This window comes from Diabrotica virgifera, chromosome 9 (genome assembly GCF_917563875.1).
Source record: "Diabrotica virgifera virgifera chromosome 9, PGI_DIABVI_V3a".
NCBI classification, from domain to species: domain Eukaryota; kingdom Metazoa; phylum Arthropoda; class Insecta; order Coleoptera; family Chrysomelidae; genus Diabrotica; species Diabrotica virgifera.
In genome coordinates, this window is record NC_065451.1 from 184,593,313 (window position 1) to 184,619,864 (window position 26,552).

Here is a 26,552-nt window from a genome sequence, read left to right on the forward strand (position 1 = left end):
ATCTGCCCTGCATAAAGCCAAATTGATTCTCGGATATTTCGGTGTCTTCACGTATCCGTCTATCAATTACTCTTTCCCATATTTTCATGGTGTGGCTAAGCAGTTTTATATCTCCCTTGTTTTTGTAGACAGGTATTAGTATACTGCTTCTCCATTCGTCTGGCATTTGTCCAACTTCCATAATTCTATTGGAAAAGCTGGAAGGACTGTGTGGTAGAGGAATTGAGAGAAAGGTTAGGTAAATAAGACACGATGGACACAAATGAATGGCGAAAAAGAGTAGAGTAAGGAATAGCGTCCCCTGGAAAGTGAAAAGCTGAGGAAGAAGAAGTATAAAGTATAATAAAACCAACTTTTGAGTTTTTTTTTTAAATATTTTATTACCATTAAAATTTGTAAATACTCCTTGGAGGTACTTGATTAGAAATATATTCCCAAACAATTTTCATCTCTGTTTCATAATGGAGTAATCTAAATAAGAAAGGTTTAATTTCAACGTTGGTGGATTTTCTAAGAATAGCATAGAAATTCTCGTCCGATAACATCAAAAATTCGATATCTGTGTGACTATAATTGAGTTTTTTGAAGAGAATGCCAGTTATGAACGCATCGTCTACCCATAAAAAGGAATTTGATCTTTGTGCTTCTTTATATAGACTAAATATCACTTCTGGTGTATAAATAATAAAGCAACCAATACAGTACGGTGGATAGACTGCTTCTGGATACTCACTATATGTTACCACCCATTTGGAATTGCTTCTTTCTACAGGACTGCCAGTTTTCCTAAAACAGTATATGGTTGGTCTATCACTGGAAGGACTCAAATCATAAGTGAGGAAATTTTCCATACTTGGCCAGTTGATGAAGACGTCATCATCGGTTTTTATTAAAAATTTTGCTTGCGGACAATGGTAAACAAAGTATTTAAGAACCATTACATGCTTGTAAGTTAGGTTCTTGTAAGTGTCTCTAAAATTACCTTGTACGATATCACCAAATAACAAACTTTCTACTTCTAAATCTTTCTGCTGTTTTGGAGAACCCGGATCTCCTAACATAAATAACAATTTTTTATTTTTTTCCACCTGCCCCCATGTACTTCTTATTGTATGCCTTTTTTTGACATTGGAAGTTGCAGAAAATACTAGTATAAGCGCTAACAGTGGAGTATTTTCATGGCACACTTGATTCATTACAGAAAACTTAAAGCTGATGTTCAAGAGACGGTAGTAATCATCAACTGAACCTAGAAAAGTCACTGGTTTGGATGAGTTACAACAAATGTTGTCTTTCAGTTTTGAGCCTTCAAATATTATAAAAATAATTGTCATTTCCAATATGCTTACTCCTATTAATATTAACTTTGATCTATTGCTAAGCATAATTGGTTGTCAACCTAAAACATAAAAAAGAGAGATGTAATTATTGTTTCTCGTTGATGTGATTAATTCATTCTCGTGGCCCCGAGAAGAAGCACCACGGAGCAGAGGACACCCACCAACTAGATGGACCGACGATCTGAAGCATGTTATCGGCAACTGGATGCTAGCCGTACAAAACAGAGACATATGGAAAGAGCTGAGGGAGACATATGCCCAGCAGTGGACCCGTACGGGTTGATGATGATGAATGATTGTTACGTTTGGAATGTCTACGAGTTACTTTAAGCAAAACCCTATAATAGTTTATACAAACTCACCGGCAAAATTATCCGCTCAACTTGTATTTCTTTCAATTTGCAGAAACTATCAATCTTGGAGCACACTTTATGAAAGATACGGTGAAAACCACCTTTAATGGAAATAAAACAATAAGAGTATTAAAAAAAGTCGTTTATCAAAGGATGCCTAGTCTAATTTAACAAAACTATGAGTATTAATAATGAATGTTTCCGCCTCTGTTGTACAGGATTTATAATATAGTAGCATCCAAAAAATAATAGTAATCCATATCGATTTAATTTTTAAAAGTCTCAAACAAATATTATTTACATGTACTGTTTACATTACGTAAATAGGTGACATTGTTTCTGCAATGTAGGCCACTCGTTTTGAAAACAACGGAGTCAGCAATCATGTTACTATTAGTATTTTCATAGTCACATTCAAGTATGAAATCATAACAAACAATTGGGATTTATTTATAGATACGTAGTAAGTAAATAAAGGGTTTATTTATTATTCAGAAACCGACGTGGTTAGAGTACAGACATTATCCATCCCGACACCAACTAGTTACTGTCGAACATAGGGTTCTAAATAAATTTATTTCGGTAATTAGTGTTTCAACTAGTCAACCCATCATCGGGGGTAACAACTCCCCGTACCACCATACTTCAATACCACCATACTTGCCCTTACGAATTCTTGGAGTCGGTTCGGCTTTCCATTCACGATATTCTGGATATCCAATGTTGCATATTATGCCACTCCTCTTCCGTACCCGTATTGAGCTTTCCGAAAGATGTAGGGGCTGGTGCTCTTGCTCTTATCCATTTTTTGAGGTTGTCCCAAGTGTGTTCAATTGTGATAAGATCGGGATTGGGTGCTGGGCATGGTAAGATTTAAATCTCGACTCCTTTAAGGTACTTACGGGTGAATCTTCTGGTATGGGAACGTGTATTGGCGTGCATTAATCTAAAGGTTTCACCAATGAACGATGCAAAAGGCATGACATGGTCTTGGAGAACTTTTCTCACATATCTATTAGTCTAGGCGCCAAATAGAGGCCACCGTGTCCTTTTCAATTCTGATTGACAAACTCAACGGTTTCTTATGGATTTTTGGCTGCTGATTACGAATTTCGAGGGTGGATTTTGATCCGAGTGGTCAAAAATTTGTTATAAACAATTTAATTGTTTATAAATTGTTTATAAAGCTCTGGCTCATAGACTAAAAGAGATAAAAAAAGTTTTAAATAAAATTTGTTACTTAATAAAAAACGAAGAAAAAATCGTTTACTAAACTTAAATCCAACAATTAGAACTCAAGATATTGTAAAATTAGTGCGCAATGCAAATTGCAAATTGCAAAATAAGTATTTTTCGAAGCTTTATCGATCGTAACTCGGCTTCTACGCATGTAAATGAACCTTAGAAGGTCTCGTTTTAAATATTAGTTCATAAGCTTTCAAAAAAAGTCTGTTAGATTACTTTATCTTCATTTGTTTTAAAGTTATGCCCGTTTGAAGTTATAATTTTCTTAAAAACATGTACATTAATTTGTTTATAAGGGTTTCAAGCAAATTTGAGCTAAAAACATTTATACTTTAATTAACAATAATAATAGAAGAACTTCAAAGGAACAATTTGAGCTTGAGAAAATGTTCGTAAGTTTATTTTTGGCCAATATATCGATATTTAAATGGCGCGCTATGATGCGCAAGATCAGCTCACTGCGTAAAGTTTCACGCGCTAACTTCTCGATGCTAATTATAATTTCTATGTATACATACATACGTTACCTTCATTTTTCATTTTTGAAGATCCTAATAAACTCATAAAATTTTATCATATAGTTCTTATAATTAAATCATCATACTGTACCTCGTATCACTTTTCATTCTATATACTTTGTCTTCAATTTTTTGTACTAAATGAGAAAAAAAACATTAAAAACTAATATTTAAGAAGTATAACTAAAAAGTTAGTTGATATTATTTATTAATACTATTTTTACAAACATTTCTTTTCATGCATCTGCATAGAGATATACAGAGAATCTCAGCTTTTTTACGTCTGCATAAGTTCTTAGAGAAATTTAAACAGTTACATGGTGGTACTAAGTCTATTCTTGTAGGCAGTAAAACTAAAACTTTTTGAGGCTTCAGAGTCTAATTATCTAAATGATATCCATATAAAGTGAATCTAGTTCTTTTGCATCATCATCAAGGCCCGTCAACTGTGTGTATGCCGCCACATCATAAATGCTCGTTTTATATGCAATGATGATGCTGCAAAAGAACTCGATCCATTTTTATATGGATATCACATATTGGCTCATTTGCATGCGTAGAAGCCAAGTTACGATCGATAAAGCGTCGAAGAATACATACTTACTTGACTGTGAGCCGATCTTGCGCCTCATAGCGCGCCATTAAAATATCGATATCTTGGACAAAAATAAACTTACGAACATTTTCGTAAGCTCAAATTGTTCCTTTTGAGTTCTTCTATCATTATTGTTAATTAAAGTATAAATGTTTATAGCTCAAATTTGCTTGAAACCCTTATAAACAAATTAATGTACAATTTTTTTAAGAAAATTATAACTTCAAACGGGTATAAGTTTATAACAAATGAAGATAAAGTAATTTAATAAATTTTGTTTAAAAGCCTATTAATTAAGCTCTAAAACGATACCTTTTGTGCAAATACGCAAAAGCCGAGTTACGATCGATAAAGCTTCGAAAAATACTTATTTTGCAATTTACAATTTGCATTGTGCACTAATTTTACAATATCTTAAGTTTTAATTATGCGATTTAAGTTTAGTAAACGTTTTTTCTTTGTTTTTTTTTATTAAGAAACAAATTTTATTTGAAACATTTTTTTATCTCTTTTAGTTTATGAGCTAGAGCCTTATAAAGAATTAAATTGTTTATAACAATTTTTTGACCACTCGGATCTAAATCCACCCTCGAAATTTGTAATTAGCAGCCAAAAATCTATAAGAAACCGTTGAGTTTGTCCATCAGAATTGAAAAGGACACGGTGGCCCCTCTGACGTTTAGACTACATTGAACACAACAAGATCCGTACGAGCTTTGTAAGAGATACTTCCCCAAATCATTATTGATCCTCCTCGGTAAGCCACTGTTTCGGTTATAGTGCATTAAGCAAAACTTTCATTTGACGTTAACGTCTATCTTGACTTCTCAGGGCTATTCTGCCCTAATCTAAGAACAGTATGTTCTTCCATTCAGCCACAGTCAGCATATTCTCATCATGGCCTATTTTACCACTAGGCCCGTGAGGCACCTGCCTCGGGCCCGCATTTTAATGGGGCCCGGAAAGGACACCAAAAAATTTCTTTTTTATTGTAATAACAAAATAAATTTTCAAAATTCTTTCATTTTACGAGCAGTAAATTATAGCTGATGACTCCACTGTTGATTTTCCAGCGACTTCACTTATTGATGATATCAATATATCATATATAGTGAATCAATATATTGATAAAATTAGTGAATGTGTTACACAACTTAATAAGAATAAAACCAGATATTTGTGATTTTTTATAAAAAAGCTAAGCGGAAAAAATTCTTTGCGAGTGGTTACTGTACAGTCATAAATTAGTATGCTAAAACTAGACCCAAACCCAATGTTCAGAAAAAAGTCACACCATTTTGAGCGTCGGGTTTGGGTGCGAGAAATCGGTAAATTCGTTGTTTTTAACGATTTTCGTCAATATTTCTAAAACTATGCGGTTTAGCATGAACAACTATCTATACAAAAATGTTCTACACTATATTTGAAATAAAAAAGGTCCTACGCATCATTCTTCTAAAATGAACGGTTCCAAAGTTACGGAGGTAGTATAGTATAATTGGTCCAAAAAAGGCCTAACTCTAGACATCCAAAGTAAAAGTTTTCCTCCAACACCAAATTGTTCTACATGGTCCACATATTGTTCAGTAAAAAGTTACACCATTTTGAGCGTCAGGTTTGGGGGAAGATGGGGGAAAAGTTGGTAAATTAGTAGCATTTTTAGGTTTTTCGTCAATATTTCTAAAACTATGCTTTAGCGTAAACAATGTTCTATACAAAAATGTTTTACATAGAATTTAAAACAAAAAAGGTCCAATACATAATTATTATAAAATCAACGGTTCCAGAGTTACGGAGGGGAAAATTGGAGGTTTTCGATACTTTTTATATTTTTTGGGCAAGTTATATTATTACTGATTAAAGAAATTTTCTTTAACAGGATTGTGTTTTCTAAATAAAATTTGCTATTTCAATGGCCGATGGTATGTTAGTGATAAGCCCTTGAAAAACGTCAACTTCCCCATCCAAAATCATCATCAATTGCCCAAGTAGTATAAAAAGTTTCAAAAACCTCCAGTTTTCACCCTCCGTAACTCCGAAACCGTTGATTTTATAGTAATTATGTATTGAACATTTTTTGTTAACTTTAAATTTTATGTAGAACATCTGTGTATACAACATTGTTTACCCTAAAGCATAGTTTTAGAAATATTGACGAAAAACGTAAAAAAACTACTAATTTACCGACTTTTCCCCCATCTCACCCCCAAACCGGACGCTCAAAATGGTGTAACTTTTTACTGAACAATATGTGGACCATATAGAACAATTTGGTGTTGCGAGGAAAACTTTTACTTTGGATGTCTGGGTTAGGCCTTTTTTGGACCAATTATACTATGTATCCGTATGTTATCCGTAACTTTGGAACCGTTCATTTTAGAAGGAATATTATTTATAGGACCTATTTTATTTCACATTTAATGTAGAACAATTTTGTATAGAATGTTGTTCATGCTAAACCGCATACTTTTAGAAATATTGACGAAAAACCTAAAAAACTACGAATTTACCGATTTCTCCCCCCTCTCCCCCCCACCTCAAACCAGACGCTCAAAATGGTGTGACTTTTTTTTTAACATTATGTGGACCATATAGAACAATTTAGTGTTGGAGGATAACTTTCACTTTGGATGTCTGGATTTTCGGATTTCCACGAAAATTAATGTTCTTCTAATTTTCGAGCATGATAATGTTCAGCGTGAGCGATATTCTGAACATATTTCATCAATTGGTACGTTAGTCAAGAGAAGTAGTGCAGCAGGACAAATAATAACATTAATGGAAAAAGTTATTTAGAAAAAAAGGAACATTAGAGAAATGTTCTTCAACGAATAATAGCAACCATTAAATTTTTGTCCAAGAATGGTCTATCCTGTAATGGTTTAACAACCAAATTATTTACAAAAGGAAATGACATAAATATACCATGTGTCGAATTTAAGACGAAGACAGCCCTACATTTTGGCTATCAAAATTAATACAGATTTGAAGTTTTGCACAATCATACAGGTTGAATGTTCACCTTCTTTAAGATACTCAGCTTAAATTTAAATTTTAAACGCAGCCTACTGTGACTCTACAAACTGGGTAAATATTCAATATTTTGCTTCACGTTTGAGGTATTGGAAAAAGTCATTTGAAAAAGTTGTTTCAAATATTATTCTAATCCTAGATACTAAATTAATTGTAGTCAGGAACCTACTACTTAAAATTGGCATCTCGGGACAGCTGAGATGAATTTTAGGGTCCTCACTACAAATACTGAAAAAAGTAAAAGTGTGAATTTTGTAATGCTGTTTGGTGTGTGGAGTTAAAATAAAATTTGGAAGTACTTTTTAAAATAACTTTTTACTATATCTCTAACGCAAAGAAAAATATAGAAAATTTACCATGTTTGTGGATTCGCAGTAGGCCGTGATTAAAATTTAAATTTCAGTTGAGTATCTTCAAAAATGTGAATCTTCAACCTGTATGGCTTGTTAGCGGAAATATGGAGCTGACTTCATCTTAAATGCGATACACTGTATTTAAACAATGTTTAATTGTTAAGATATAAATTTTTGTTAATGTTAATAAAAATTCAAATTTTTGATGCATCTATACTTCTACTAAAAAATTAAGGCATTTAAAATTTATTATTATTATTAAATCATATTTAGGGCCGAAAAATTGTGTAGTGCCTCGGTCCAGATTTGAAGTAAAATAGGCTCTGATTCTCATATAACGCCCATAACAGGCGGGCGATTGTGGCCAGCCACTCTGTGGATCCACAAAAGTATTTTACCGTGGGTTCTTATGAGTGACGGCCACTCTACATAAGAACCCACGGTAAATCATTGGGAACTATTGTCCAAGTAAAAAATACTGTGGAATAGCATTAAGCCGGTGAAATATGATATTCTTCAAATATAGATATTAGGTCAAACGTTTAAGAAGCGGCCCTTTGAAGCATCTGTGTTTTTACGGTCAGACCTCCCGCATATCTATTCACAAGTTTCGTGCAAAATCTTAGTTTTAGTTCGGTAGCTAGCAGTGTGTTAGTACTGGAGTGTACGTGTGTTAAGTGATACGAGTGTTTTGTTGCTGTAATTATTTTGAATATTGGTTTAGTATTTCGTTTGGAGAGTGTCAAGTGTTAATTATTGTAATTTAATTAATGTGAATAGTGATGTGGCGCCCGTGGGATAATGTAAGTATTGCGTACGATAACGCTGATATTGTAAAAATTGCCAGTGCTAGTGTGAATGTAATTACTAAAAAAAAGAGCTCGTAAAGAAGATTCGAATGCATTTAAATGCAGAAACAGAGCAAGTATGTTTGAATGTATACAAAAATCTACGTACAAAATTCGGCTTCGATGAAACACTATTGGCACAAGCCACCTCTGATTTAACAGAAATTCCACTTTCTAATGTATATAAAATAGTTAAAAACGAACCCTATCATCGCAAGAAACGATGTGACTACAAATTTTCAAGACCTTTAAATCCTTCACTCGTAAAACTATTCAAAACAACAATATACGACTGCTACAAAAGCAATGAAATACCTACAATAGAAATAATAAGAAAGAAATTGGAAACAACCGGTCGAAATATGAACTGCTGTGAGAAAACTCTTCAAAATTGGATAAAAAAATGGGCTTTAAGTTAAAAAAAAAATAAATAAACGTCAAGCAATTATGGAAAGCCAAAGAATAGTCAACAGACGTAATATGTACCTAGAAGAAATTACTAAATATAGGCAAGAAAATAGGAGAATTTATTATTTAGATGAAACTTGGTATGATACCCACGATACAGTTAAGAAAGGATGGACAGATGGTTCAAGCATGTGCATACCAGAAATGCCTGCAAATAAAAGCTCGCGGCTAATTATTGTACATTGCGGAGGAAGTGAGGGATGGGTTCCGAATGCTTTAAAATTATGTGGGAAGAAAATGGAAGATTGTAACGTTGACTACCACAAGAATATGGAAGCTGATATTTTTGAAGATTGGTTTGAAAACTCGCTGATCCCAAACTTGGAGAAAAACAGCGTAATAGCGCTTGACAACGGTTCCTATCATTCCCGACAGCTCACTAAAATACCAAATACATCTTCAAAGCTGACCTGCAAAATTTTTTAATGGAAAATTATTTGTATTTCGAAGATTTTTACACAAAAAAACAACTTATTGAAGTTCTACACACGAAGCAATTTAGAAAATTATACGCTCTAGAGAGTATTGCCGGAAAGCATCATCATCATCAATGGTGCTACAGCCCTATGAAAGAGCCTCGACCTTCCCAAGTCTATTACGCCAGTCAGTCCTATCCATTGCCAACCGTTGCCAGTTTGCTACGCCTATTTTTCTCCCATCCTCATCTACACCATCTTTCCATCTAAGTTTTGGCCTACCCCTATTTCTACTTCCCACAGGTTGTGACATAAGGATTCTTCTAGGAGGGTTGTTATGCTGTGATCTTGCTAGATGTCCTGCATATCTTAGTCGTCCTATTCTTATAAGAGATACTACGTCTTTTCCACCAAATATATGTTTATATCTGTGGTATACCTCGTAGTTGTACCTCCTCCTCCAAATACCATTTTCACAGATGCCACCGAATATGCCTCTCAGGATCCTTCGTTCAAATATAAGCAGAAGGTTTTCATCTGCCTTGGAGATGCCGAAAAGCATGGACACACTATATTGAGACTTCCCCCCTACTTTTGTGTTTTCAATCCTATTGAGTTAATTTGGGGACAATTAAAACCAAGTATAAGGCATTCAAATACATTTCCTAAATTTGACAAAAAGGTAAGTGAGATAATTAAAAAAGAAGTAGCCAATATGACCAAAGTAGACTGGCAGAAAAGAATTGCCAAAGTGATCAAAGTAGAAGAATATTATAAGAAGATTGGGCACTTCCACATTAATGGTGGAAATAAATTTATTATTGAATTGGGCGATGATAGTGACGAAGAAAATACGGAAGAAGGAGAAAATGAGTTAAGTGTATCAGTATTTTAATTGTTGTGTTGTGCAATTCATTTTCCAAGCATAAGTGTACTAATGAAAAGACTCGGTTAAAAAAATATTTTTAGATTTTGTATTTTTAATAAAAAAAGAGCGGGGACATGCTTGCATTTTGTGCTGAATTTTAAAAGTTTTGAACTGTATACCTAAAGTAATTTTAGATCTAACTGTGTTTTTATAAAGTTCTTTTAGTATCAGTAATTCTAACAATAACAAGATTAATTATAAAAGCTATTCTATATCAGTTATTAATGCAAGCATGCGGTAAGGTTAAATGTTATTAAAAAATTAATAAAATTAATTTTAACACAATATTATGTCCTGCTTTAACGGTATTTACCTAAGTATAAATAAATATTTTTAACTACATATTTAATTACCAGAAAACACCAGCTGCCGGCCTAATATTAAAGAAGAACAACCCAAAGCTACAATAATCTTACCCATTACACTATATAGATTGCTTGAACAATACTTTTGTGGATCCACGGCGCAGCGCTGCAGCGTGGTCCGTTTGGTTTGGCTCTAAAGACAAAGTCTAGCTCTACGGCAGGGGTGGGCAAAAGGCGGCCCGTGGGCCGCATCCGGCCCTTTTACTTACTTTATCCGGCCCGTTGAAAAATCCCGCAAGCTTTTTTTAAGAGCAAAGGCGCAATGCTTTTTAAATGCATTAATTTTTTTTCGAATCCTGAGAAAATTATACTGCCAAGGGCCGAAAGTCCCTGAAAACTTCTACAATGCTTATTTTAGTAAGTCGCAGGGGTGAACAAAAAAGAAAAAAAATTAGTGTGATTTTTAGTTTCAAATATCTCATTCCAAAGAAACTTTTTGTTTATTCTAAGGGACTTTTGGCCCTTGGCCATAATGTAATCTTTCATTCTGCGTTTAAATTTTTCAAAAATATTTATTAGTTTTCTCACGATTCGAAGAAAAGGAAGGCATTTAAAAAGCATTGGTCCGAAATTTTGCGCCTACGCTCTTAATCTCTTTTATGCGATTTTGTTTAAATCGCATGTTTTGTTTAACAGTATTAGTGTTTGTAGTGTTCATATAAATAATGAACCTCTATCTTCTACTTTTCTTAAAAGCGTCTGTGTGTTTAACCCAGGGTATTTGTCGTCTACCAGCACCCTTTTCCTTCGATTTTACCCTTTATAGTCAGCTGCTGCAACAACTTACAACAACGTACTTATCATTTATTAGTTTAGTATTTGCCCTTTCTCCTTGTTGTCCTTCTCCCTTTAATGGTGGTCAAAGTTCTCTGTTCCTTTTCGATTCTGTGCAACACCATTTTGTTTGGCATTTTCAAAATTCTTCTAAAAAGCCACATCTCAAAAGCTTCCAGCTTTCTCACTAAGTCAGCATTAACAATCCAATAAAGAAGAATAGAGTGGACATAACATTTTTTTATTATCATCCCGGTCTTTTATAGGGTTCTCCGCCATCCTGTTCCCAGTTTCCAGCTTCGTCCGTCGTTGCATTCGCCAGGGTGAACGTTCCTTTCCGACATTATCTTCTGAATACCACCCAGCCAGGCGTTTCGGCTTTCCTCTCTTTCTTCTTTCCTTGGCGTTTATTTTAAAATTAGTTTTGGCATCGTGTCGTCGTCCATTTTTTCTACATGACCATACTAGATCAGTTGACACCTTTGAATTTCGACTAGGATGGTTGACTTGACCTAATATTTTACCATCCGATATCAGATTTGCATATTGAATCTTTGGTTGCTCAGAAATTTCCTCATCTTCAAAAAGGCTGCTCTTGAATTTCTGAATTTCATTTTTTATCTGGATCCCTGTTATGGCTTAATATGATGGACCATATTAAAAATTTCGTAATTTTTCTGAGAACAAATTGTTCGCATGTAAGTACACACAAGTAAGACAATTGATTATTACTATTATTTATTAACAGTCAAATGTATTTGTCCAAATGCTTTAAAATGATACTTATAGTATTTATGTCAAAAAACTTTCTTGGACGGAGAAAACCTCCACCAAAAACATTAGCTTGTGCGCAGCGTACATACTGGGTATAGGTCTCCGGCCCGGGAGAGATTTGGAAAATTTCATTTTGGCCCGCGCTTAAAAGTATTTGACCACCCCTGCTCTACGGTGTTGTGGGAACAATTATGGGGCTCGAACTGGACGGAAAGCCCTCAAATTTCTTTCTACCAGACTTTTTCTAATGGTACGTTCACTTATACTAACATTTCTTAGCTCAAAAAACGCGAACGAGCTTCAGGAGAGGTGCAAAAGCGATTTCTCAACACGTTGCTAACAATCAAGCAGTTGTTTTATATTGTAGTATATTGATATCGGCCTTGACCTCAGAGGTGTAACTAGGATGATCCTAAGGGGGGTTAGAACTACTTTGTAGTCTCTGGGGGGTATGAAGTAGTAATGGTGTTAAACACACTCAACGAAAAAGGTACGTAATATCAATATAGACCAGGGCGCATCTGTAAAAATATTAGTACATTTGGACGTTGAGAGGTGACTCAAATTTTTTTGCAGAAATTGCTTGAAAATAACTCAAATAATAATATTTGAAACAAAATCAATGGGAAAGTCCCCGTAGCTGGCTGTATACTAATAATATTTGAGTTATCCTCCCTCTCAAAAAGGTCCGGAACATTGTTTAAATAATCAAAATGTCAAAAATAGAAGGAAAATTTCGATTTTTTTCTTCGTTTTTTGATTATAACTTTAAAAGTATTCATTTCCGAGAAAACTTGTACTGACATAAAAGTTGCATAATTAAATTTCCAACAATATAGAATTAGTTAATATTTAAAAAATAGTCACCCTTGTTGCAAAATAGCAATTATTGCGAAAAAACCATACAAAAACAAGTATTTGCATTTTACGTTTTTCAACCATTTATACTACACTTAGGACCTTCATATTTCATTCACAGAAACTTTATGATACAGTAAAATAATACTGTAAATTTAATTAAGATTGGTTAAATAGATTTTGCAAAATAAATTTTGCAATCCAGCTTTCGCAAAAAAAAAACCATTTTTTCAAAATTTTACAGGACCGAAAATAAACCAGATAGCAAGTTGAAATTTTTTTTGCTTATAGAAGTGTACTGTACCTTTCATTTGCAATTTGCAAAACTAAAATCGATTAACTACCACGGCGTCAGGAATTTTTTTAAATAAACATTAATTATTGGTGCTACGCGCAGGACAGCGGATAGTTTGCTCTGATTGGGCATTCCAATGACCTTTGATAATGATTGACACATTTTAATTTTTATTATATTTCGATATAAATAAATAAATTTGTTTATTGCAAAATAAAAAACACATACTCTATCCTTTGAAATAACACTATTTTAGCAAAAACTTTCTTTGTTGATATATTTTAATTTAGAGAATAAAAGTTTATTATTTTTAAACATATGCAATTGTTTAAACAATACTTCACAAACAATAATAAAATTAGTTTGATTTTTGTGGAATTAAAATATTAAAATACAACAAAATATAGAGTAAGAAAATAATATATTAGATTAAGATTGGAAGAAATTTTGGTGGAAATCAACTTGTGTGAATTCTACACCGCTGCCCTGCGCGTAGCACCAAAAATTAATGTTTATTTAAAAAATTTCCTGACGCCGTGGTAATTAATCGATTTTAATTTTGCAAATTGCAAAGGAAAGGTACAGTTCACTTATATAAGCAAAAAACAAATTCAACTTGCTATCTGCTTTATTTTCAGTCCTGCAACATTTAAAAGAAATTAATTTTTTTTGCGAAAGCTGGATTGCAAAATTTATTTTGTAAAATCTATTAAACCGACCTTAATGAAACTTAAAGTGCTGTTTTACTATATCATAAAGTTTTTCTGGGTAAAATATGAAGGTCCTAAGTGTAGCATAAATGGTAGAAAAACGTAAAATGCGAATACTTGTTTTTGTATGTTTTTCTTTCGCAATTATTGCTATTTTGCAACAAGGGTGACTATTTTTGAAATTTTGAACCAATTCTATATTGTAGGAAATTTAATTACGCAACTTTTATGTCAGTACAACTTTTCTCAGAAATGAACAGTTTTAAAGTTATAATCAAAAAACCAATAAAAAAATCGAATTTTTCCTTTCATATTTTGACATTTTGATTATTTAAACAATGTTCCGCACCATTTTGAGTGGGAGGATAACTTAAATATTATTATTTGAGCTATTTTCAAGCAATTTCTCCAAAAAAATTTGAGTCACCTCTCAACGTCCATCTCAAAACAGATCCGCCCTGGACTAATAAACATGTTAATTCAGACAATAAACGCAATACTTAAAATTAGTCGAATTCTTGGTTTTATTGGAACAACAAAGCAATGTTCATCAAGTCATTATTTTCGTTAGTTAAGCCAATGTATTTATTACATTTATTGAATGGATGTACATTCATTATGTATACCATAATAACACTTTATTGATATTACGAACTCTGTCCATTGAGTCAACGAACACTATTCATTGAAACAACAACGTCGTTAATTGACCGACGAAGACTATTCGTTGTGTCAATAACAGTGTTATTTCTCTTAACGTATTTCGTTTATTTCTACAATTATTTCCGTTTATTCTTACAAGCAATTCTATTCATTCTTACAATCAGTTTCGTTCATTCCTACTATGAACGTATTTTATATTTATAATTACTGAATGCATTAGCCCAATGTATGATATTGATTAATAATAATTTTTTAAATCCCCCTTTTTTGTCCTAAACCTAATGGACTTTACACTGTGTGATTTCTCATAAGAGAAATCATATTATGATTTCACTTATACAGTGCGCTGGAATAAGTGTTACACCCCCCCTTAACTTATTTATTTTTAACACATAAGCAAAACGCTCGGACAGGTCGAATTTTAAAATAATCAAAGTATATTATATCGTCAATGTTTCGAACTTTACACGATCCCTCTTCAGGTGACAGGCATAACTTTGATTTTTTTAAATGGGAAAGTACATCATGTGACAGCTCATTTAAAAGCTTTTGAAATAGTGGGTGCGTTCGGACGACCATAGCGGCTGACTGTCAGCAGAAATCGGCTGAGTGGTTGTATCCAGCCGTGATAGGGAAAGCTTAGTAAATCTCTCAGCGGCTGACTTCCAGCGGTGACGTCTGACAGCTACTGCTGGCTCAGCTGTCCAGCCGCTGTGGTCGTCCGAACGCACCCAGTGATTCCAAAGATGTATAACACTTTAATCCTTTTTTGAAAGAGCAGGTGCAAAATTTCGATCGAATTCTTTTTAAGCGCATTCATTTTTTTGACGTCCTGAGAAAACTAATAAGTATTTTTGAAAAATTTAAACGCATAATAAAAGATTACATTATTAAAGTGCGCTGAAAGTCCCTTAGAATAAACAAAAGGTTTCTTTTTAATGGTATATTTGTAATTAAAATCATACTAAATTTTCTCTTTTTCACCCCTGTGGCTTATTAAAATAATGATTATAGAAGTTCTCAGGGACTTAAGACCCTCGATAATATTGTAATATTTTATTCTGTGTTTAAATTTTCAAAAATACTAATTAGTTTTCTCAGGATTCGAAAAAAATTTAAAAAGAATTCGACCGAAATTTCACGATAATAGACACACGAAAACTTCCTTTTACTACGGACTACACTTGGAAACGAAATGAAATTATTATTCGGCACTTCGGCAGAGGTAACAGCATTGTTTAACCAATAATTCTTTTTTAAACAATGGTAACACAGAGAAGCTAGGGGTATCACGATAAGGAAAAGCCGTTACATTTCAAATGGTCAAGCAAAACATTTATTGTCTCAACAACTACGTTTATTGTCACCATGAACGCATTGATTGTGGTTATTAAACGCAGTAGTAGATTGATTAATGCATTCGTTGTCACAACAATCAGTTTACATCTATACAATAATCATATATTACTCTATATTAACAACATTTGTACATTGTTTTAATGAAATCCGTACGTTGTCACGATAAACCAAGGTAATTGCTTGTCATCTACGAAACCAAGAAAGTGAGTTGCTGCCAGAATTAACATTATTTATTAAATATACGAAACTAAGTTATTGGCTGAATAAATTGAGTTTTATTGATTAATGTACTCTAGTTATTTTCACAATTATGTGATATTATTAATAACCAAATATATTCGTAAATGTCTAAAAGTTCGATGAAACAAAAAAATAAATTGTTGTTACAACGAAATACTATTCAATAATCACTGTTAATCAATATTACGAACTAAATTTTTTTGAGTGCATATAGAGCTGAAAGTACATCCAAACGGGGGGGGGTTATAACCCCTAAAAACCCCCCTGGTTACGCCTATGTTTGACCTGGCCTGCGGGTGTATTAACCTATCTCCCGAAATCGTCTGATAGCATTCTTCGGAGAGTTGAAGACGGCTGCGGTAGGGAATTGGCACAATATCCCCCAATCGGATATCCAAAGTATCATGAATGGACTGCAGAACCGACTCCCAGAAGTCCTAAGTGACAAAGGCGGCAACACTCATTATTAATACTCATAATTTGAAATAAATTTAATGAAAAATTCCTTTATAAAAGGTATATTTTAATTTAGGTAAAGAGATTTTTTGTTTCGAATGATCCAAATAACCTAAAATAATATCTGCCCGGACCAAAAAAAAATTTAGTAGAATTTATAAACAAGTTATTGATTAATTATTAAAAATAATAATATTGTTAAAAGAAAACAAATTTTCTTCAAATACTTGTTAAAATGCTAGCAGAAGAAATAGGGGACGAAGACATGGTAGAAATCTTAAGTGCTCCAAGATTAGAAAAACATCCAATATTTAAAACAAGACGAGAAAAAGGGTCAAAATTTTGATAAATAACCATTTATTAAAAGATGGTGTAAATGAGACATAGGTACTTATAAAAACAAGCTTCATTTCACAAACTGTTAAAAATCTCTCAAATAAAAAACTCCAAAACACTTTACAAACTGCTAAGGGTACATTCCATGTCAAATCACTCAGGCAAAAAATTTTGGATCTCCGATTTGTCTGAAAATTGGTATATAGCTTCTGCGGGACGTAAAAATAAGATATTTAAGGTCAAAAAATCTTCTTCTTTTTTTCTCAACATTTTATTTTATGCGATTTTACAGTGATTTGGTGTTTATTTAAACAAATTTGCATTTTCTGTCGTAAAGTATCAATGAAAAACATAATATTTTACTAGAAAGGACTCAAAAATGTCATTATATGGCATTATAACAAGTTATTTTGAATCAAAACAAGTTTTTGATCAAATTTTATAGTGTAAAAAACGTTAAAATACCGTTTTTTACATTTTCCTCCATTCCCAAAATACATCATCATCAATTTGGCTGAAAATCTGCCCACAGATAGCCAAAAGATAGGAATTTAAGTGGTTAGAAGGATTTGAATTATATTACAATACCAAAAAAGTTACATGCAGTAATATCAGACTCAAAAGTATATATTAGTCCAGTCGGGATAGCATTTGACCTTGAATGCCGAGCTGCCCAAAATTTTATTTTTCTGATCTTTAGGGGAGTCAATAGTAGCCTAAATTTAAAATCACGAATGAATTCCTCCGTTACGTTAGCTGCCATCTTGATTTTAAAGGAGAACTTGTTTTGCTCAATATCTCCGCCATTTTTAACTTTTCGACAAAAATGGTAGGAACTGAAATTATTCCAAATAAATCGTATTTACAATTATTACAATTTATTTTTAACAATTTTTGTCGTGAGGTCGATATTTTCGAGTTAATTGTACTTACAGTAGACGCCTATATTTTTTACTATAATCTTGCATGTAACTTTTATGGTATTGTAATATAATTCAAATCCTTCTCACCACTTAAAGTCCTATGTTTTGTCTATCTGTGGGCAAATTTTCAGCCAAATCGATTATGATGTATTTTGGGAATGGAGAAAAATGTAAAAAACGGTATTTTAACGTTTTCTACAATATAAAATTTGATCAAAAGCTTGTTTTGAATCAAAGTAACTTGTTATAATGCCATATAATGACATTTTTGAGTCCCTTCTATTAAAATATTATGTTTTCCGTTGATACTTTACTATAGAAGATGCAAATTTGTATAAATAAACACCAAATCACTGTAAAATCGCATAAAATAACATTTTTTGAGAAAAAAAGAAGAAGAAGATTTTTTGACCTTAAATATCTTATTTTTACGTCCCGCAGAAGCTATATACCAATTTTCAGACAAATCGGAGGTCCAAAATTTTTTTTGCTCCAAAATTGAGTGATTTGAAATGGAATGACCCTAAGATTCTCTCAAATAAATAACTCCGAAACACTTTACAAACTGATAAAAATCCCTCAAATAAAAAACTTTCAAAATCACGTAGACACGCCACTATAACCGCTCAACGTCTGCGACTGTGTCACCTCTCAGCCCAGTGGCCAAAAATCGACGCTAGCGGTACAATGGCTGTAGACGCTTTAGTCAAAACGGCTCCCTTTAACAAACCACACAAGCAGTACACCGCAATCACCGCTCAGCTACCACTGTTCAGCGATGAGCGCAACAGCCGCTCCAGTAAGAACGTATAACTGAACAGATTTAACTGAGTATAACTGAAAAGCTCGAAATGAGTTATCTACAGCAAGTTTGTAGTCTTTTTCATAGTATTTTTATACGATAAATCGATTGTCACTATTAGTCGTGATAGCTTAAACCACGTTCCGACTTTGTTATTAATAAATTATTGCAAAAAAAAACGGTTTATAGCACATTTAATCACGGTTCTTGCTCTAAATTTTAAAAATTCCCTTGGAATGACATGAAATTTGGCATGAACGTAGCTAACATGTCAGATAAAACAAGTGATATTGTGCCGATGTGTTCTTTTACCCTGGGGGTGACTTTCACCTCGTTTCGGGGGTGAAAGAAGAAACCATTAAAATAAGTCTGGAATTGGATAAACTGATTAATTCTAAGCAACATTTGTTCTATACAGTTTTTTCACTAAGTCAATACTTTTCGAGTTATTTGCGAGTGAATATGTTAATTTTTCAACAAAAAAACCAAATGACTCGAAAAGTATTGACTTGTGAAAAAACTGTATACAACAAAAGTTGTATACAGTTGCTTAGAATTAGTCAGTTTATCCACTTCCGGACTTATTTTAAAGGTTTCTTTTTTCACCCCCGAAAAGGGGTGAAACTCACCTCCAGGGTAAAAGCAGACATCGGCACAATATTACTTGTTTTGACTGATATGTTAGCTAAGCGTATGCCAAATTTCATGTCAATCCAAGTAGTAAGTATGTTCTTTAACGGTAAAATATTGCAAAACCTCTAAATTTTAAAGAACCGCTTGGATTGACATGAAATTTGGCATACACATAGCTTACATGTCAAAGAAAAAAAGTGATATTGTGCCGATGTGTGCTTTTGCCCTGGGGGTGACTTTCACCCCCTTTTTGGGGTGAAAAAATATACGACCAAAGTAAGTATGGAAATGGATAAACTGACTAATTGTAAGTAACTTTTGTTCTATAGAGTTTTTTCATTAAGTCAATATTTTTTGAGTTATTTGCCAGTGAATATGTTCATTTTTTCAACAAAATAACCACGCTTTTAGACAGTATTTCGCAAATAACTCAAAAAGTAATTACTTTGTCGAAAAAAAGATTATTAGCAAAAATATAGCCTGTAAAAAATTTAATAAAATGTTGTATATATAACGTCTCTATACCTAGTAGAAGCGGAGTTATAGCTAATGAAAAATAGGTTCATATTCGTCAAATGCCAAATGGAATACTTTAACGTGAAATAACCAAAAACGAAGCACATTTCGGGGAAAACTCATGACAACTTATTTAAAGTATTTAAAAAAGCTCCAATTTTGTTTTATAAAAAAAATTAGCATTAAAAGTAAACAAGTTGCGCTCAAAATAAAGTTAGTCCCTTTTTTATTGGTAAAAAAATCGGGAATATCACCTCTTAATTAGTATCACAAATGAACTTAATCGTTACGACTTCACAAGTTTCTTGACTCGTGTATGTATTGTTTATATGATCTGTAAGTTTCATCGGCTCAAAGTCCTTATTTTAGAAAGGGCTGTAGTTAAAAGGGGTTGAACTAGTCACTGATCACGAATTTATGCAAATTTAGACACACCAAATCTTAATCAATTTTTGTCTTATAGAAAAACAAAGGAATACAGGATATTCAGACAAGCAATGCTGACTTTTTTTGGTTATTGATATTTTTGGTATCTCTAACAATTTTTAACATATTTTGAAAAAAAAAGCATATTTTTCAAAATTTAAATTTTTGAAAATTTCACTTTGAAACCAAATTTTTTCAAAAATAAGCACTTTGAATCGATGAAACTTACAGATCATATAAACACAACATAAGTAAAATAATTTGTGGAGCGGTAACGACTAATTTCATTTAAGTTGCTAATTAGGGGTGGTCTTCCCAATTTTTTTTTCCAAAACAAAAGGGACCAACTTTATTTTGAGCGTAACTTGCTTAAATTTAATGCTAGAGACTTTTTATAAAAACAGAAATAAAGCTTTTTTAAAGCACTTTAAAAAAGTTGTAATAGGTTTTCCCAAAAAGTGCTTAATTTTTTGGATATTTCACGTCGAAATATTCTATTTGAAATTTGGCGAATATGAACCTATTTTTCATTGGCTATAACTCTGGTTCTACGAGGTCCACAGACCTCACGCGTACACCATTTTTTTTACTTTTTTACAGGCTAGATTTTTGCTAAGAACATTTTTTTCGGCAAAATACTTACTTTTTGAGTTATTTGCGAAAAACCGTCTAAAAATGTGGTTATTTTGTTGAAAAGTGAACATCTCGAAAAGTGTTGACTTGGCGGAAAAGCTCTATAGAACAAAATTTACTTAAAATTAGTCAGTTTATCCATTTCCGGACTTATTTTGGACACATATTTTTACACCCACAAGAGGGGATGAAAGTCACCCCCAGGGCAAAAGCACACATCGTCACAATATCAATACACCAGGGAAAACCTTAACACCATCAATATATTTACAGGACTTCTAATAATTCCTGAAAAATACCTAATTTTACCATAATTTGTTAATAAAAATTAAACGCACCACATTTGGCTTCCAGACCACTTCCGTTGTATTCAGCGACCCAAAAACCTATAATACCACCATCAAATCGCGGCGAACTAAAAGTGTCCACGGGACCCCCTATGTTGCGAGTAGACAATCAAGGTCACTTGCAGCGCATTAACGAACGTCTGTCGTGTCTTCTCTTCGCGGTTGCAGATAAATGGGTTTTACTGTACCTTAAGAAGTGAAGGGATCTAAATTTCAGAATATTATACTACTCAGGAAACACTGAAAAATATCACTATCCTGTGGTATCTGGTTGACCGTGGCCAGTTTTTTTCCATTCGGCATAACAGATTCGTCAAAACCATTTCACATCTCGCGCAATAAACACTTACTTTTTTTTACTTTTGTACATAAATAACTATTAAACAACTTCAAATCACATTTTATTAGTCAATAAAATTAAAATGATATCTTTTTAACAGCTTTTTACGAATACAATGGACAATAAAAATACTTACAATGTACCTTTTATAAATTGTGCCTTGATAATGTCCTTTTATCAAGGATCTAGGTGTCACTTTAGATACAACTCTACAACTTTCCGATCACTTAAAATGGAGTCAACAAGCCATTTCAGATGCTTGGCTTTATTAAAAGAAGCACACAGGATTTTACTGGGATTACTGCCTTAAAAAGTCTTTATTGCTCCCTTGTTCGTCTCCGTCTTGAGTATGCGTCCTGTGTCTGGTCACCTTTTAATGGTGTGCATATTGAGACCTTGTGTCATGTTTAACATGAATTTCTACAACATATTGCTTTCAAATTAAACATTTTGGACAACTACAATGATGCAGATTTACTTGATATATTAAATATGCCATTCATTTCTAAGCAATTCAACATCTCAGTGGTTTTATAGTCAAATAAGTTTTTGTATAGTTCAAATACTAAAATATAAAGTGTTCCATTTAATAAAACTCAGAAAATACTCATTCCGAGTTTCGACCAATCCTGTATACTAAAATTAAACATTTTGCGATATTAATAATTTTGCACCATAATAGACTAGATTATCTAAGAATTGGACCAAGAGGACCAACGTCGAAAAAAAATTATTTTAAGACAACTGGTTTTTTAATAAATTATTCCCTATGCTTCCTTGAACACCGTACCGGCCATCTGGCTGCTGATACAGGTTGCGTTCATTACTGCGCAGCACACTTGTACAGGTAAACATATCGACTTTAAAATTATTGTAAGACGAAAAATTATTTTGTCATTACCTTTTAAACGTTATTAGAAATATGACCTATAATTGCCAGACATTTTTGTGGTATAAAAAGTAATGACAAAAAAATGTTTCGTCCTAAAATAGTTTAAATTTAATATACAGGGTGATTGATGAGTGTGATAAAGCTCAGTAAATCCGCTATAGTAATAGATAGCAATAAAACTTAATAACAAAAATTGTAGCCAACTTTCAGCTTTACATTACGAAATTAGTTAGAATGTTACAGGGTGTTCGATAAAATAGTGGCAAACCAAACTTTTGTTTTTTTTTTAAATAGAGCACCCTATATTTTATTTTATATTCGAAATTCTCTTAACTTTCCCATCATAAAAATATGTTTTGTTATGTTATATAGGGCTTTTACAAAGTTATAATCAATTTTTTATGAAAAACGTAACAAGTTCAGCTCCCTGTATAAATAAAAATAGGCACAACAGCAGCAATGGTTTATTGGTGCTATATTTTTTTGTTGATTGTCACAATTTATAAAAATGGTTGATATTGCTAATTTTTCTTATATTGAATACAGGGTGAGTCAAAACGCAAGTACATTCTTTTCTCAGAAATTTTAAATGGAACACCCTGTATTTTATATCACCATCGAAAAGTATCATTACCGTACTTTAATTTTTGTATGATATTCCCTATGCCTAAATCTGTTAGTTTTCGAGATATTTTAATTTTTCAGAGCAAGTTATTAATTAAGGTGTTCCTTCTATTTAAAATTACTGAGAAAATAATGTACTTGCGTTTTGACTCATCCTGTATTCGATATAAAGAAAATTAGCAATATTAACCATTTTTATAAATTTTGACAATCAACAAAACATATGGCACCAATAAACCATTGCTGTTGTGCTTATTTTTATTTTTACAGGGAGCTGAACTTATTACGATTTTCGTAGAACATTGGTTATAACTTTGTAAATACCCTGTATAACATAACAAACCTTTATATTTTTGTGATGGAGAAGTTAACAGGATTTCGAATATAAAATAAAATATAGGGTATTCCATTTAAAAAAAACATAAGTTTGGTCTGCCACTATGATATCGAACACCCTGTAACATTCTAACTAATTTTGTAACGCGAAGCTCAAAGTTGGCTACAAGTTTTTTTATTAACTTTTATTGCTATCTATTACTATAGCGGATCTACTAAGCTTTAGAACACTAATCAATCACCCTGATTTTGTATTTACCTGTGCAGGTGTGCTGCGCAGTAATAAACGCAACCTGTATCAGCAGCCAGATGCCCGGTACGGTGTTTGAGGAAGCATAGGGAACAATATATGAAAGAATCAGCTGTCTTAAATTAGTTTCTCGAAAACGTTGAAAATTGAAAATTTCTCTTAGACCAAATCATTTGAACATAAATAGAAATTTTGATGTCAAATAACTACAATTATACAGGGTGTGAATGTTGATACGAAATGAACAGGAAAAAACGTAATTATCTTTAAACTACTTCATGTAATATTACAAAATCGCATATTTTAAGAAACAAGACATCGAGGAGAATCCAAAATGTAAAAATATACATGGCGTTCCATTTAAATAAACATACACTGTCACCCTATTAATATGAGCTCCTAAGCAACTTCTTTTCGTAGCTCTTATGACAAACGAGTAATTGGACTTCATCTTCATCGCATCAATGCCCCACTCTGTATGTGTATTTAATGTAGGTAGGTACTGTAAAAGTCCATAAGCTAAAAAAAAATTACTAGATTTGTAGTAAAATGTATATTTAAAATACCCTAAATAAGGGTTACATTAAAACAAAACGTTTTCGGATTAAGAAATTCATCATCAGTGTTTCTAAAAAGCCCTAAAATTAAACAGTTATGTCATGTTACATGTTAATAAAAAAGTTTAAATATGTTACAGATATGCCTGGATATTACCCAGGGCAACACAGGACTCTTCCCACGTGATTTGAATTTTTTTTGAAGATTAAAACCTCATATATTGAATTTCAATGGCCAACTGATAACTGAATACAAGAGCAACTTAGAAGGATGTAAAAGGCAAACTGTCAGTGTAATGGTTGGCAATGGATAGGACTGAATGGCGTAATAGACTTGGGAAGATCGAGGCTCTTTCATAGCACCATTGATGATGAATGACCTAAAAAATACAAAAAAATGTATGACATCCGGATCAATTGTTATCCAAAAAATTCGTGTACGGGTAAAAATACATAAAAAAAAACTTCAGTATGTAAATAAGTGTAAAAAATGAGTAAGTATCTAACTAACGGAGGCCGTTGTACGCCCTGGCGACAGGACTATATTGCAATCATGCCATGCCACATTGTTTGATTTGCTTGTCTAGATAATTGCTAAGAAGAAATGCGTTCAATGTGCGTCCCCGTTTAGGATTTTGTCCTCTTCAGGGTTTGTCGTGAATGTATTGTGAGTAAAAGCAAACAGTCCGAAAAACACACTGGGGCAAGTGTCGTGTCCTGGTGTTTTTCCTTGGTTATGCCGGACGGTGGTGTCCAGAAGGCCAAAAGTCAACAGAGAAGAAAGTTTTGATGGATTGTTGTTGGTTCCATAGACATTTACGTGTACTGTCCGTGCTTTGCTCTCGACCAGTCTCCCTAGAAACCATTGTACAACGACAGGCGAACCTGCGTCCCTCGTGGGCGGTCAGGAGGTGGCTTTTGAGCGAAACGTGGACAGTGAGCGTTTGAGTGGAGAAAATAGTTGCGGCTATTTTCTTGGGACGAACAGGTATAATTGTGCAATGAAGTTGGGAAACCGCAAAAAACCAACTTCTCCCTGTTCGGGGTAGGGAAGAGGATATGTTATAGGTGGGTACGGAAGGCTAACGGAGTAGCCTCGAGGATGTTTTCGTACTCTGCCGGGAGTTCGTCAATGCATGTTTGCATTAGAGCAGACGGTAAATGAATCTTTTTGTGTTTGGGCGTTCGGCAGAGTACGTGGCCGGAAGATGAACAGGAACATTTGAGAGATTCTTGTGTGTCGGAGGGGGGGCCGTTGATTACTTTGATTGTGAAGTTCCTGTTCAGAGAGTTTATTCTCTCGGTGATTTTGGGGATGTTTGAGATGTTATGGATTTCGTTTGAGGGGTATCGCCAGTGCTCATAGTTGCATCTACGCAAGATTCTACGTTCTGCCCTCAGCAACCTCTCTTGTTTTGCTCTAGCGCAAAGAGAGTAGAGGCATGATTTGTACTCCATGACGGGTCGAATAAAGGTCTTGTAAGTGTGAATGAGAGTCTTCTTGTGTGTCTTGCCAATTTTTCCAGAGAGAGGGTTGAGAAGTCTGGCCCTGTTCCTTACCCTATCTAAAGTTGCCTTTAGATCTGCGTCCCAGTTAAGAGTCCTGGTGAACAGTACTCCCAAATAGTTCGCAGTCGGGCTAACAACAAGCCTTTCTCCCAACAGACTAAGTGGATATTGGTCGTCTTCATTAATTATGATTCTTTTTGACACAGAAGGGGCGCGAAACACAATTGTTGTTGTTTTGTTCGCGTTCAGCGTGACTCTCCACTTACAACACCATTCGCCAACCCCGTCCAACAGAGCCTGGGCTCTTCTGTGGAGGAGTCTTGGGTTGTATCGAGAGGTTGTTGTGAGCAGTGCCGTGTCGTCTGCATAGAGAAACAGCCGAGTACCTGGGATATTTTGGTTGGTGATATCGCTGTTGTAGATGATGTACAACAGCGGTGCTAGGACTGAACCCTGGTGAACTCCAGCTTGTGGAGTGAAGGGGGTGGACTTTTGATCGCTTAGGTTCACTCTGATAATTCGGTTGTGGAGGTATGAGTGTACAATTTTGGTAAATTGTAGTGGTAGCCCGATGTCCAGAAGTTTCCGAACAAGCCCGTCATGCCAGACCTGATCGAAAGCCTTCTACACATCCAGGAATGTGGCTATGGCGAATGAACCATCGTTGATGGTTTGAGTAACTTTAGTAGTGAAATCTATTAATGCATGTTTAGTAGATCTACCTGACTGGAATCCGTATTGGAATTTTGGTATGATATTGTGGTTTTCGAGAAAGTCATTGAGCCTCTCTTTTAGGATTAGCTCAAGGACTTTACCCAGAGTGTTGATTAAAGAGAT

The 26,552-nt window shown here is 33.6% G+C and overlaps 1 protein-coding gene across 3 annotated transcripts; it reads right to left on the bottom strand.

Moving 5' to 3' along the window:
* Positions 1-348: 348 nt before the first annotated feature.
* On the bottom strand, positions 349-21,579 carry LOC114338045 (beta-1,3-galactosyltransferase 5-like). 3 transcript variants are annotated; one of them, XM_050661145.1, is made up of 2 exons: positions 21,199-21,579; positions 349-786 (listed from the first exon to the last, which is right to left on the bottom strand). In XM_050661145.1, exons 1-2 carry the CDS (start codon positions 21,201-21,203, stop codon positions 387-389), a joined length of 405 nt encoding a protein of 134 aa, XP_050517102.1. In that variant the 5' UTR covers positions 21,204-21,579; the 3' UTR covers positions 349-386. The 3 variants fall into 3 exon arrangements, with proteins under 3 accessions (XP_050517102.1, XP_050517101.1, XP_028144431.2); XM_050661144.1 differs by having other exon boundaries at positions 349-1,399; positions 21,199-21,574; XM_028288630.2 differs by having other exon boundaries at positions 349-1,399; positions 21,396-21,572.
* Positions 21,580-26,552: the final 4,973 nt, after the last annotated feature.